A 14,662-nucleotide genomic window follows, 5' to 3' on the forward strand; every position below is an offset into this window, starting at 1 on the left:
CACATCCTTACTTATAAGCCCGGAATTCTAAATGTCATAATAACAAGCTTATCAACCTGCTCTATCACCTTCAACCAAGGAGAAAGTGAGGACTGCAGATGCTGGAGATCAGAGCTGAAAATGTGTTGCTGGAAAAGCGCAGCAGGTCAGGCAGCATCCAAGGAGCAAGAGAATCGACGTTTCGGGCATAAGCCCTTCTTCAGGCTTATGCCCAAAATGTCGATTCTCCTGCTCCTTGGATGCTGCCTGACCTGCTGCGCTTTTCCAGCAACACATTTTCAGCTATCACATTCAACCATCAGTAAACCCAGAATCCCATATTCCTGCATCCGCTTCAGAAATGTACTCTTTGTTTTTTGTCACCTTTCTGCACTGTTCTGCCTAAATTAATCACTTTACTCTTCTTAGCACTAAAGACAACAAGAAAAAAGTGGCAGGCAAAACTCAAAGTCTATCTCTACCTTTAAGTTTCATTAAGTTATGATGTCATCATAAGTATGCAGATCTAAGTCCTTCATACGGACCAAAAAAAGGCAGCAGACCTAATATTGAACACTGAAGTATCTAACCATATATCTATCTTTCTCCATTTTCAACAAAAACAACCCATTTACCATGATTCAACCAACTTCATATCTAGGTTGTCGTCATTGAACCTTTTATTCTATGGGCTGTACCTTTGATGGTAAACCTATCACGTGTCACTTTATCCCAGATCTTTTGGAAGTCCACTCATAACAATTCGCATTACACTAAAACAAAATACACAATTTGTCTTCAAGTATGGATTGTAAAGAAAACCATCATAAATTTGTTGAAGTGTCTTAATTTTGTTTCAGGTTATTGTTTCCAAAAGCCTTCCCATCACTGAAGTCAAACTGACTGGCCTACGGTTGCTGGGTTTACTCTTACACCTTTTTGAACAAGAGTGCAAGATTTGCATTTTTCTAGTCCTTTGCAATCTCACAGCAAAGATAAAAGAGAAGATTACACCTCTGCAATGTTCATCCTTATTTCCCTTAGCATCCTCAGATGAATGATAAACAGGCTTTTATAGCTTGCTAATGTGAAGCACAGCTGGGCTGCCAAATTTCCCTCTGTTGATTTTTATATCATCCAGAATCTCTCAGACCTCTGCTTTTGTGACCTAACATTTGTAGGGGAGGCAAAGGCTAACTGGTATTATCACCAGATTAGTGGTTCAGAAAACAGCTAATGTTCTGGGGACACTGGTCATGGCAGATGGTGGAATGTGAATTCAATAAATATCTGGAATTAGGAATGTAATGATGACAGTGTTTTCGTGGTCTACTATCATGGAAAAACCCATAAGGTTCACTAATTTTCATCAGGGAAGGAAATCTACCATCCTCACCTGGACAGGCGTACATGCGACTCCAGAGCCACAGCAATGTGGTTGACTCTAAACTGCCTTATGAAATGGCCTCGCAAGCTACACAGTTGTCTAAACAAAAAAAACAGAAGAACTACCTCTCACTGATAATGGCAAAACAACCTCGTTGACTCTGCAAAGTCCTCTTACTATCAACTGGGGGCTAGTGTCAAAACTGGGATAGCTGCCGCACATACTCATTAAGCAACAGCCTGACATTGTCAAGTTTAATTCAAAAAGTGTGACTGTGAAGAGGGGGATTTGCCTTGGGAGTCCTCAACATTGACTCCAGAGCTCATGAAGTCGCATTGGGTCCAACATGGGCAAAGAAACCTCCTTCTGATTACCATGTACCATCCTCAATTGGCTCAAGTATCAGTACTCTTCCATATTGAACACCACTTGGAGGAATGATGAGGATGGAGAGGACACCAAATGTACTATGGGTGAGTGACTTGGTAACAGCATTACAGATCAAGCTGGTCAAGTCCTAAAGGGTATAGCTGCTAGACTGTGCCTGCAACAGGTGATTGAACCAATGAGGGGAAAAACATAATTGACATCACCCTCACCAAAGTGCTTGGTTGCAGACGTATCTGTTCATGAGTCTAAGAGTTACCACCACCCAGATCGCATGGAAACAAAGTCTTGCCATCCATTGAGAATATCCTCTAGAATGCCATTTTGCTTCACATTTCCTTTGTCATTTTCCCACTGAAATTTTGTTATCCTTGTTCTCACTTGTATTATTAAACTACTGTACGCACCCTTTTCTCTTTCATTTTACTCATGCTCTGGCTTTTATATCTTTCCCTCTTGCAAAAACATTGACTTTATTCTTGTCTTTAAAGACAGCCTATTGTCCCAGAGTTTTGTTCATAGATCTTTGATTCCAGTTTACCTGGGACAGATCTTACAAGTCCTTCTCTTGAATAATTCTTTTTACTTTGGAGTGCTCTCTATCATTTTCACAGCTTACCTAATCACTATAATACTGAGCATGGTATCCGAGAGGTTCTGCGATTGACACTTGGGCCACTTGATTCAACTCATTCCCCAAAGCCAACACTTTACTTGTTGGACTAGAAATGTACTGACCTGGAAAATTCTCCTGAACACTTCAGGAATTCTTCTCCCTGTTTCCTCTCTACACTATTCCTATCCCAGTCTATATTTTGATAATTAAATAACCATTCTAACCCCATTATAATTTTCCACACCTTTCAGAATTCCATTTTTTTTCTCTCCATCTTTCCTATTTGATGGTTTTAAGAATATACTTAATGATGTAATGTTAACTCTACTGTTTCTTAGTTCTAACTCAGATTCTGTCCCTGATTCCTTTGGCATCCTTGTTCACCTGCATAGTAGTATGTCCTTAAATCAATATTACCAGCCCCTTTTTTCTCTTCCTCTACTTTTTTCTGAAAGATGTATCCAGGAATTGTTAGGAGGGTCCTGGAATTGTATTGAGCCACAATCCTTCATTGTCACATTATGTTTTGTACACTCAGTACACCAGCTTTTTACACATTTAAATTCAATAAATCTAATTTAGACCTTATCACACTTCATCATTTGATGTCTTACTATTTCTTGCTCCAATGTTACATAGCTTTCAATTCCATGATTCATTGATGTTACCTCCTTGGTTCCATCCTCCTGCCAAATTAGTTTAAACCCTCCATAAAGTCAAGCAAAAAATAAAGATCACCTGGATCACTAGCATATAGTTCTTTCTGCAATGTTGCTGCACACAAATATCTGCTCTAAATCTGACAGTTTCCAAAATGTGTTCAGCAGTTTGAGCAAACATGAAGCACATAAGTGACATTTTTCTTCCCCTTTATAACAATGAAAATATATTTCTACCAAAAGTCAAAGTTGAATACATAAACTCAATCTAGAACTGTGGCAGTTGCATAATGACACATCAGTGAACTGACCCCCACAGCAAAAGTCTCTAGCTTCACCTTCCATTGAAGACAGTGCACAGAACACAACCAAATCTGCACAATTCCATAACAGTAGATTATCTGAAGTGTCATAGCGACTACAAGCCCCACACCATGGAATACATCGTATTATTATGTGCAAAGATCTGTTGTGGGTAGGACTTCCATTTCTCCGTTCAGCCTCTTAGGAGGCCACTGAATGGATAATCATAATAATTGGGATTTCTCACCAGACAGAAGTAGAACGCGGTTAGAGAACAGACCTGTAGCACCAATAATGTCCCTGTAGATGGTTAAGAGCTACCTACGAACATCAAATACATTTCTTAATCGCCGCTGAATAGCGAATAACGAGACGGTTCCTTTTAACTCTGCTTCAAGCGGCACCCAGCTCTGTTCACTATCTCTCCCCACATCCATTAACCCTTGCACACTGTGATCAATTTACACATCTCTCACTAACAGACCCTCGACCCCATTGACCCACTCCCTCCTCCACTACTTCTCCTCCTTACCCAAGCCTCTCGGTCCCAACTGACGTCTTCCCTATCAGCCTCACATCCGGCCCCTTCCAATACGTTTCCGACCATGTGACGTCTCCGCAGGACACCTTGTACTATCACGTGATCTGGACCGTAGCGCCTCTCTCTCCTCCCGCCACGAGAGGCGCTACCGACTCGCTTCTTCCCCCTCCCTGCCTTTTGGGAGCATTCCTACTTATTCCACGAGTTATCAAACTGTGGCGTCATTGTTTAGAGTCCCGCTCGGCGGTGTCCTCTTCCCCAACATCCTCAAAAGAAAGGGGCAAAGCGCGCCAGCGCAGTAATCTATACCAGGCTGCTCCACTCCCTGAATGTGATGTCGGGACACTGATTGGTGGAGCGAAGGTCACGTGGTGCTGGCAGTCTGCGAGGTTCTGAAGATGGCGGTTACGGCGTTTGGAATGAGGGAGTTGGATTCGCATTTGCTGTTGCATCCGGAGCTTCTGTCTGGGGATTTTCTCCTGCAGCTCCTGGAGCAGGTGAGTGTTATGGAGTATGCATCGCTAAACGCTCCCATACCCTAAGCTAAATCTGGTGCTTATAGGCCGCCAGCTGCGCAGGGTCCGAAGCGGCCGTGTTGTTATTGTTTGTGTGTAAGCCGTCCCCTGAAACGAGCAGCTCAGTTACCAAGAGTGGATCATGGAAGCTCAGGAATTTGTTTGGCTGAAACTGATTAAAGGCTTAGGGCGTTATTGGGTTAACCTGTTTGTGAAATGGCTACTGTGACCGAACACGTTCCTCATTGGGCAACGCAGGTAGCAAGTCGTCCTCTTGAAATAGGTGGAAGTGTTATTTTGGTATTTGCTGAAAAGCTAAACTTTATAAACTGCTGTTTAGACGGTGTTAGAGAAGCAAAACACTGCAGATGCGGGCAATCTGAAATAAAAATAGACCACTACATGAAATTTGGCTGCCACTAATGCTGCTTGACGTAGTGCATAATTTTAACTATGTTAAATTCTCAAGCAGAGCGAGTACAAATTTTACTCTTGTGATTTAACTGGAAGGATATATTGGAGTAGCGAGGATTGTTATTGATAATATTTGGGGAGATTTGATATGAATGTGTAAGATGATGGGTGTAAATAAGGTAAATTGGGGAAAATTTTCACAAAAACTAGAGCATGCAGTTTTAAACTCTTCTAACTAAAGTGTGAGGAGGAATTTTGTGGTGAATGACAATTATTTGCAACTTGCAGCCCATGGACGTCATAGAGTCATGAAGTCAGAGATGTACAACATGGAAACAGACCCTTTGGTCCAACCCATCCACGACGACCAGACATCCCAACCCAATCTAATCCCACCTGCCAGCACCCGGCCGATATCCCTCCAAACCCTCCCTATTCATATGCCCATCCAAATGCCTCTTAAATGTTGCAATTGTACCAGCCTCCACCACATTCTCTGACAGCTCTTTCCATTCACGTACCACCCTCTGCGTAAAAAAGTTGCCCCTTAAGTCTCTTTCATACCTTTCCTCTCACCATAAACCTATGCCCTCTAGTTCTGGACTCCCCAGGGAAAAGAGTTTGTCTATTTATCCTATCCATGTCCCTCATAATTTTGTAAACTTCTGTAAGGTCACCCCTCAGCCTCTGATGCTCCAGGGAAAGCAGCCCCAGCCTGTTCAGCCTCTCCCTATAGCTCAAATCCTTCAACCCTGGTAACGTCCTTGTAAATCTTTTCTGAACCCTTTCAAGTTTTACAACATCTTTCCGATAGGAAGGAGACCAGAATTGCACGCAATATTCCAACAATGGCCTAACCAATGTCCTGTATAGCTGCAGCATGACCTCCCAACTCCTGTACTCAATACTCTGACCAATAAAGGAATGCATACCAAACACCACCTTCACTATCCTATGTACCTGTGATTTCACTTTCAAGGAGCTATGAACCTGCACTCCAAAGTCTTTTTGTTCAGCAACACTCCCTAGGACCTTACCATTAAATGTATAAGATTTGCTTTCCTAAATGCAGCACATCGCATTTATCTGAATTAAACTCCATATGCCACTTCTCAGTCCATTGGCCCATCTGATCCAGATCCTGATGTAATCGGAGGTAACCCTCTTCGATGTCTACTACACCTCCAATTTTGGTATCATCTGCAAAAACTTAGTAACTGTACCTCTTATGCTCGCATTCAAATCATTTATGTAAATGACAAAAAGTAGAGGGCCCAGCACCAATCCTTGTGGTACTCCACTGGTCACAGGCCTCCAGTCTGAAAAACAACCCTCCATCATCACCTGTCTTCTACCTTTGAGCCAGTTCTGTATCCAAATGGCTAGTTCTCCCTGTATTCCATTAGATCTAACCTTGGTAATCTGTCTCCCTTGTCGAACGCCTTACTGAAGTCCATATAGATCACGTCTATTGCTCTGCCCTCATCAATCATCTTTGTTACTTCAAAAAACTCAACCAAGTTTGTGAGACATGATTTCCCACGCACAAAGCCATGTTGACTATCCTGAATCAGTCCTTGCCTTTCCAAATACATGTACATCCTGCCCCTCAGGGTTCCCTCCAACAACTTGCCCACCATCGAGGTCAGGCTCACTGGTCTACAGTTCCCTGGCTTGTCTTTATTGCCCCTCTTAAACAGTGACACCACGTTTGCCAACCTCCAGTCTTCTGGCACCTCATCTGTGACTATTGATGATTCAAATATCTCAGCAAGAGGCCCAGCAATCATTTCTCTAGCTTCCCGCAGAGTTCTCGGGTATACCTGATCAGGTCCTGGGGGTTTATCCATTTTTAACCATTTCAAGACATCCAGCACTTCTTCCTCTGTAATCTGGAGATTTTGCAAGATGTCACCATCTATTTCCCTACAGTCTATATTTTTCATATCCTTTTCCACAGTAAATACTGATGCAAAGTATTCATTTAGTATCTCCCCCATTTTCTGTGGCTCCACAGAAAGGCTGCCTTGAGAGGCCCTATTCTCTCTCTAGTTACCCTCTTGTCCTTAATATATTTGTAAAAACCCTTTGGATTCTTCTTAACTCTATTTGCCAAAGCTATTTCATGTCCCCGTTTTGCCATCCTGATTTGCCTCTTAAGTAGATTCCTTTTTTCTTTATACTCTTCTAAGGATTCACTCGACCTATCCTGTCTATACCTGACCTATGCTTCCTCCTTTTTCTTAACCAAATCTTCAATTTCTTTAGTCATCCATCATTCCCTATACCTACCATACAGCTGATGGGTTTAATGGTCGTCCTTTGTAATGACTGCTTTAATTAACCTGTTCAGATATAGGTAAAAGTGAGGAGTGCACATGCTGGAAACCAGAGTTTAGATCAGAGTGGTGCTGGAAAAGCACAGCAGGTCAGGCAGCATTTGAGGAGCAGGAAAATCGTATTTCGGGCAAAAGCCCATCATCAGGAATTGAGACATAGGATATGTCTGGGATATGAGTCTTGAGCCTGGACCTTCTGACCTAGAGGTTTGGACATTCCCACTATTTTTTGTCAATAATAAGCTTGTTGTAATTGGGCAAAAAGAGAATAATTAACTTGAGTTATGGGAAGGCATAATTAATTGATGGTGTCTTGAATTAATGTACAATGTGTCTGACCTCTAACCTCAATAGGCAGGTATGGGGGCTTCATGCAGTTTTGATTAGCAATAGAAAGCACAATAATGTTCTAAAAGTGATATATCTAAAGCATTTAATATACCGTTTGCTTTCAAGTTGCTCACAGCTAGCTTTTTTCCGCTATGGTTTAGAACCTGTCATTAAGTAGTCTTAAAGCACAGAACTGACCCCTTGGTCCAACTCGTGCATGCTGACTCAAAATCATTGAATTTTGCAAGTGTAAATTTTGCACGAAATGTGTGGGTTTCAAGAAGTAATCTCAGTCACCACATTCTATTGAATCTGAGACATTTGCTATTTCAGCAGCTACTGTGCCATCAAAAATTTGGTAACTTTGGAATTAATATTTGGTTTCTATGTTTGGTACGTTCATTCCTATTGTGATACTGTATAAATCTGTTGGGAAGTAATATGTACAATGTTGCAGGTATCCAAGTGCAATTGTTTGTAGAATTTAACTAGATCTGCATATTTTATTCAGAGAAAAATACCTACCGAGAACCTGCATGAAGCTCAGAAGGATCAGATTGTTGAAGTGTACATTCAGCATGTCATTCCACTGCCGCAGAGAGAGCTGCCCAAGAGTAGATGGGGGCGAATGATGGCTGAGAAAAGAGGTCAACAATCCATGTGTACTCCACAGATTAAAAGGCATGTAATTTTTATTTGTATTGTATGGTGAATCAAAAAAAATCACTGATCGCTCTATCTTTTATTGAATAAATTCCTAATTGTTTCAATTATGTTTTTGAATTTGAGCTGAACGATGGTTATCAGCAATGGTTTTCACGCAGTCAGCATTTAAAGAAAATGTAAGCACTCACCATGGCCCTATTTAGATGTGAATAATGGGCTGATGACTTAAGAAAACAAAATTCAGTTATCAATGAAATTAACTAATTACTTTTTAAAGTATTAGTTTTATAATATTTCAGCTCTAATCAGTTCTGTGAAGTTTTGTTTTTAAAATATGTGCATGCTACAGAGTACAAACTCACTGAATTAATTTCAGTAAACAGGGAAAGATGAGCTACAAATATCTGAATAATGAAATTGCCATATTTGTTTTGTTCTCAAATGTTTCAATGTTTACTAGAAGCCTTGATTAACATTATATACCTAATTTTGATTGATATAAATTCAAATGTATGCATGTGTTCATTCTATACTATTTGTACTCTTGAAAATTATACCAATTTATGATTTACTCATGCAACCATGAAATTATTGAGAACCATTTTTCACTTCAGTCTTAAGTTTGTTTCCAAAATCCCAGGTGACTTATTTGCAACAAAACAATGTGTAGTAACTTGCAAATGCTTAATGTTGTACCTTGAAGAGTTGCAATTTCTTTTAATTTAATTAAATATCCTAAACACATTTTGATTAATGACTGCCAAATAAATCCATGATGTGATGGTCCTCGCCATTTAAAATCTGGTTATCAATATTCCTGCTGAGATCCCATGTTAATTTCCCTTGTACTGCAGTGTCGCAGTATTCATAGATAACTCATTAAAATCACCGTTTATTGTTTGTCTTTTTTATTCTTTCATGGAAATCTAAACATTGATGGTAATGCCAGCGTTTGTTGCTCATTCCGAACTCACCTTGAGAAGGTGGTGAGCTGCTGCTTATAGTGTCGTACCGCATTGAAACAGACCCTCCAAACTTTTATTATTCATGGACTTAACTAAATGTCTTTTAAACATTGTAACTGTATCCACATCTAGCACTTCCTCTGGAAGTTCATTCCCCACAACCCACTATGTACATTTTTTAAAAAAGTCCCTCGAATCTTTTTAAAATCTTTCTCCTCTTATCTTAAAATGTGTCCTTGAGTCTTGAAAACCTCCCACCCTATGAAAATACACCTCCTATTCACCTTATCTATACCCCTTATAAGGTCACCTGTCAACTTCATATGCTGCAGTAAAAAAAAAGTCCCAACCTCTCCTAACTCGAGCCTCCATTGGAAACATCCTGGTAAATCTTTTCTGAACCTTCTCCAGTTTAATAATAGCCTTCCAATAACAGGACTATCAGAACTGGACACAGTACTCAAGAAGGGGCCTCGCCATTGTCCTGTATAATCTCAAATTAAAATGCCAACTCCTATACTCAAAGGTCAGAGTAATGAAGGCATGCGTGCTAAACCCCTTAACAACTCTATCTATATGTGATGCAAAATTCAAAGAATTATGTACCTGAACCCCTAGATCTCTTTCACCACACTATCCAAAGCCCTACTTTTAATTATACAAGTCTTGAGTTTCTTTTATTAAAATACAATACCTTGCATTTATCCAAGTGAAACTTCACCTGCCATTCTTCAGCCCATTGACCTGATTAATCAAGGTCTCTTTGTAATCTTAGATAACTTTCTTCACTGTCCACTATACTAATGGTGTCATCAGCAAATTTACTAGACATGCTTTCTCATCCAAATCATTTATATAAATGACCAAGAGAAATGGACTCAGAATTGATTCTGATGGAACACTGCTGTTATCAATCCTCCAGTCCAAAAAACAATCCTCCACCATCACACTGTTCCCTGCCATTAAGCTAACTTTGCATCTAGTTGGGAAGCTCACCCAATCCCTTTTGATCTAGCTTTACTAATCAGTCTACCATGTGGAGTCTTGTCAGTGGCTTCATGAAAGCCTTAAGTAAACCATGTCTACTACTCTGCCCTCATCAGTATTCTTGGTTATTTATTCAAAAAAACTCAGTCAATTTTGTGAGACACAATTTCCCTCTTAGCAAATCATACTAACTATCCCTAATCAGTCCTTGCTTCTCCGAGTGCATGTAAATCTTAATTTTCAGAAAACTTCCAACAACTTGTTCACCACCAAAGTCAAACTTGCAGGTGTAGTTCCCAGGCGTTTCCATACATCCCTTTAAAACAAAGGTACGTTAGTCACTGTCCAGTCATTCAGCGCAGCACCCAAATTTGTAGATGTTAGAAATATTTCTGCAATTTCCACCCAAACTTCCCACAAAAACCTGGGATATATTCAACCAGATCCCAGAGATTAATCCACTTTTATATTTTCTAAGACTCCAGCACTTCATCTTCTGTAAGGTGCATTGTTTTCAAAACATCAATATTTATTTCCCTGAGTTCTCTATCCCCCATTTCTTTCTCCACACGCTACTACAATTGATGTGCTGCAGGAACTTTCACAGTATTCTTCAGAAAGGAATTTTGAGTTTTGATCCAGTGGTCGTAAAGGCAATATAGTTCCAAGTTGGAGTTGTTTGTGACTTGGAGGGGAACTTGAAGATGGTGATGTTCTCATGCGTCCGTTGCTCCTAATGTGGTTTCGTCTACATTAATAGACAATCGACAATAGGTGCAGGAGTAGGCCATTCTGCCCTTCGAGCCTGCACCAACATTCAATATGATAATGGCTGATCATCCTTAATCAGTATCCTGTTCCTGCCTTATCTCCATAACCCTTGATTCCACAATCCTTGAGAGCTCTATCCAACTCTGATCCAACATCAGAGAGACTGAGCACAAATTCAGGGACTGGTTCAGGGAATATCTGTGGCCTGCATGCTCCAGTCAACCCCACTTTCAAGTTGCCAGCCTTTTCAACTGCCCCCCCCACCCCCCAAAAAAAAAATGTCCATCCTGGGCTGCCTCCACCGTCAAAATAAGGCCACGTGCAAACTGGGGACAGAACACCTCATCTTCCGCTGTGGGAGCTTACAACCATATGGTCTCCTCATGGAATTCACCAGCTTCCAAATTTTCCCAGCCCCCCACCTCATCTTAGAACCAACCCTCCCTCTCTGCCCCACCCCCTTGACCTGACATAACCTGTCTGTAGTCTTTCATGCCTATTTGCTCCACCCTTCCCACTGACCAATTGCAATCACCACCTACCTGCATCCCAGCTACCTTCCCCCACCAGCCCTCAGCCTCTTTCTCCCTCCCCAGTCCTGATGAAGAATTCTACCCAAAACATTGACTCTTCTGCTCCTCTACTACTTGACCTGCTGCACCTTTTCCATGCTCCACATTTTATCAACTCTTCCCATGTGTCTAGTGCACTTGTCCTTCCTAGGCCATTGAGATCATGGTTTAGAAAGTGCTGTTGAGAAAGACTGGTTTCTGCTGTGCGTCTTGCATTCCTACTCACCAGAACTATTCTGTTCCAGTGATAGATGGAGTGAATGTTTACGGTTGTGATTGGAGTGTAGTTACTTTGTGTTGAATGGTGTCAAGCTTAAGTGTTGCTGGAGGAACATTTTTTAGACAAGTGCAGTGCATTCTTTCACAATCCTGATTGTACCCTTGCAGAGTGTAAACAGATAGCAAGTCAAGAGGCATGTTACTCTCTGGAGGATTTCCCAGTTATTATGGGTGGTGCAATTCAGTTTTTGTACATTGGTAACCCTTAGGATGTTAGTAGTCAGGATTCAGCAATTGCAATGCCATTAACTATCAGGGTGAGATGGTTAGATTCCCTCACTGAAGGGGCATTGCCTGGTATTTGTTTGGTGGGAATATATTAAAACACACAAAGCATTTAATAGTTGTTCAAGGACAGGCTCTCTATTGATCGATATTTCACAGAATAGAAATAATTACTTTGTAATAAATTGCATGATTTTTCATTTTAAGGCATTCCATTTTGACATTTTAATTTGGTGTTCAGCTTATAGCCATTTATCACTTACTTTACAGACCAACAATGGAGGGCTCGAGGAAAAGACCACTTATTGTGTTTGATGGCAGCTCTACAAGCACGAAAATAAAGCTCAAAAAAACCGAAAATACTACGGCAGATCAGCTAAAGCAGTTGCCGACAGGAAATATGGGTACCGCCCACATGAATATACTGTCTGTCCAGCCAAGTGGCACAAATATTCTGACCGATAATAATGTGGTCAAAAGTCCAGTTCAAGGTGTTGTACCTAGCAATGATATGGTTACCATGAAACATGGAGGTGTTATGCCTTTGAAAACCTCTCCATTGCCTTACCCAACATCTGGAGGCACCAATCCCATAAAACTAAAGCGAGCACTTGCAAAAGATGGAGAGGGAGATGCACCAGTAAGTTTTAAAATTTACCGTTTTTAGCCAGACCTGACAGGACATGAAGAATGTTTTTTGTTTTTGTTCTTGCCTGCTTGTGTAATTGAGATGTAGTAGTTGTAATGTAACTTCTTATGGAATTTTCTGAAGTAACCCTAAACTATATCAGTGAAAGAACAGATTCTGCTGTAGAATGGCATTAGAACAGATTTTATTATATTGATTGGAAATGATTTCATAAATAGTGTTGTGTAATGGATTAAGTTAGTACATTTGTCCAATAAACATTCTCATGTCTGAGCTTACATTTGTTGGTTTTTTTTGTGATATCTATTGCCTAGCATAATTAGACATATTTCAATAAAAATTGATATACAAGGCAACCAATTCCGAAGTCTCATTCCAGCATCAGTTCTCTCTGCGGTTTCCTAGTCGTTGTTATGAATTATAATTTTGAATACAATGCATACTTGAACTAATTTTTAGTTCTGTTCAGATCATGAGTGCTTCCTGCTAGTTGTTTGAAATGAAACTGTAGCCCTAGTACTCTTGTCAACAGTGTATTGATAGAACTTCCTTTTGCCTCTACTTGCTATCTACTTTTTTTAAAGGAAAAGATGAGCCAGAATTTAAAGAGTTTACCTAAGTAATGCAAGATAATTTTAATTATAAAACATGAGCTGTTTTAAATATTCCACATTTGTTGCTGTGAACTGTTTAAAGTAGCGTCTTGTTGAATTGCAGGTGGTATTATTTAAGCCTAAAAAATGCTAGAATGTGAATTTCTTAACCTGCTTGAATTTTTCAGTTAATGTCCTATGGAAGTGAAGAGCTTTTCGGCTTAACAAGCTCTCTAGCAGGTCATGAACTGTGGTCCATGAGATTCCCACACACCACAGCTGCTGAAAAAGATAATTAAGCAATAAAGAGTTAGCAATGCTGCTTTCCATTACTTTGCTTAGGATTAAACGGGGCCTTCTGTCGGCCTGCTCAAATATCTGGGAAAGCTCTGGAAATTCTGATGCAGTGCAAGACCTTATATAGCTTATATTTGTTAATTCAATGTTCCTGACTGTTGTTTTGTGTTTAGAGAATGGGCTTTTCCAGGGGAGAAACATGTCACCTATTCAGAATCATGGAATGATTTAGAATGGAAGGAAGCCATTTGACCCATCTTACTTTTGCTTTGTAGATAAATCTTTCCAATTATCCCAACACCCTGCTCTTTCTCAGTCATCCGTTCAATTTAGTTTTCTTGCTTGTTCAGTTTTGTTCGAATATTTTCCGAGCTGCATTCCAGACCTGTCACAATTGTGTTCATGTGGCTCATGAAGATTGAAAGATTTAATGCTGTTTATAATTGACCTCATAACCAAGTGATCATTCATCTGTGAGCTAAACCATATTGGAAAGCCTTTTGCTAACAGCCTTATACCCTCCCTGTTAGCTCTTACTTATATTTGTGTACTGCTGACAGTATAAGGTAACATAGGAATAAAATAAACAAGTGATTTGGAACCAGTTCATTTTATACAGAACTGTGAAGTAAATGTGCTACCAATGCAACTTATTGAAGCATAGGCTACGTGAACTTTTTAAGAATAGGTCATATCTGTGGTTATAGGAGTGAGGGTTATACATGGAAACAGTAGGCACATATTATTAGGACAGCGGCTTTTGTAGGACATAAGCACCAATATGGCATTGCACTTGATTTCTAGTGTGGGTAGATCAATTTTCCATGTAAAAATATTGTTAATTTTTTCATTTCTTGAGCACATAAGCATCTCTCTTCACAAATCCTCCTTTTATGCACTGTTTAGTAACTGTCCTTAGATATGGTCAATTCCCTTCCAGAAGGGTAGTCCTGTATGAGAGAGGCAGGCCTGACATCTGTTGTAGGAAAAACGCTAATGTACAGCTTCCCTTCATATGAAGTCCTTTAGGACTTCCAGTCAGTCAACTGCTGAGGAAAAATTACCAGAAAGATGATTAATGAAAGAACTATTCCTAACAAAGCACATAAAAATCAAAGTATCAAATGAAACTGAATGAGACAATATACATCCAGATTCAGTAAATATGAGAAGCAGACTTCGCAATGC

At 40.1% G+C, this 14,662-nt stretch overlaps 2 protein-coding genes across 2 annotated transcripts in view; one reads left to right on the forward strand and one right to left on the reverse strand.

Annotated features, from left to right (window-relative positions):
* tgfbrap1 (transforming growth factor, beta receptor associated protein 1) overlaps window positions 1-3,965 on the reverse strand; it is a 63,565-nt gene extending 59,600 nt beyond the window's left edge. Inside the window, exon 1 of the mRNA XM_060826019.1 lies at window positions 3,864-3,965. The gene's annotated coding sequence lies outside the window, so the exon portion shown is untranslated. The remainder of the gene's footprint in view (window positions 1-3,863) is intronic.
* An 83-nt stretch (window positions 3,966-4,048) lies between these two features.
* c6h2orf49 (chromosome 6 C2orf49 homolog) lies at window positions 4,049-12,862 on the forward strand. Its single transcript, XM_060826020.1, has 3 exons — window positions 4,049-4,369; window positions 7,982-8,151; window positions 12,206-12,862. The coding sequence occupies exons 1-3, from the start codon at window positions 4,271-4,273 to the stop codon at window positions 12,600-12,602; spliced, it is 666 nt and encodes a 221-aa protein (XP_060682003.1). The 5' UTR covers window positions 4,049-4,270; the 3' UTR covers window positions 12,603-12,862.
* Window positions 12,863-14,662: the final 1,800 nt, after the last annotated feature.

This window comes from Hemiscyllium ocellatum, chromosome 6 (genome assembly GCF_020745735.1).
Source record: "Hemiscyllium ocellatum isolate sHemOce1 chromosome 6, sHemOce1.pat.X.cur, whole genome shotgun sequence".
Classification (NCBI taxonomy): domain Eukaryota; kingdom Metazoa; phylum Chordata; class Chondrichthyes; order Orectolobiformes; family Hemiscylliidae; genus Hemiscyllium; species Hemiscyllium ocellatum.

What these genes read in the sequence shown, in the direction of transcription:
- c6h2orf49 (XM_060826020.1), top strand. Translation starts at nt 4,271, where the DNA reads ATGGCGGTTACGGCGTTTGGAATGAGGGAGTTGGATTCGCATTTGCTG. An exon ending in TCCTGCAGCTCCTGGAGCAG is followed by an intron (nt 4,370 to 7,981) that starts GTGAGTGTTATG and finishes TATTTTATTCAG; the next exon opens with AGAAAAATACCTACCGAGAA. An exon ending in TGTACTCCACAGATTAAAAG is followed by an intron (nt 8,152 to 12,205) that starts GCATGTAATTTT and finishes CTTACTTTACAG; the next exon opens with ACCAACAATGGAGGGCTCGA.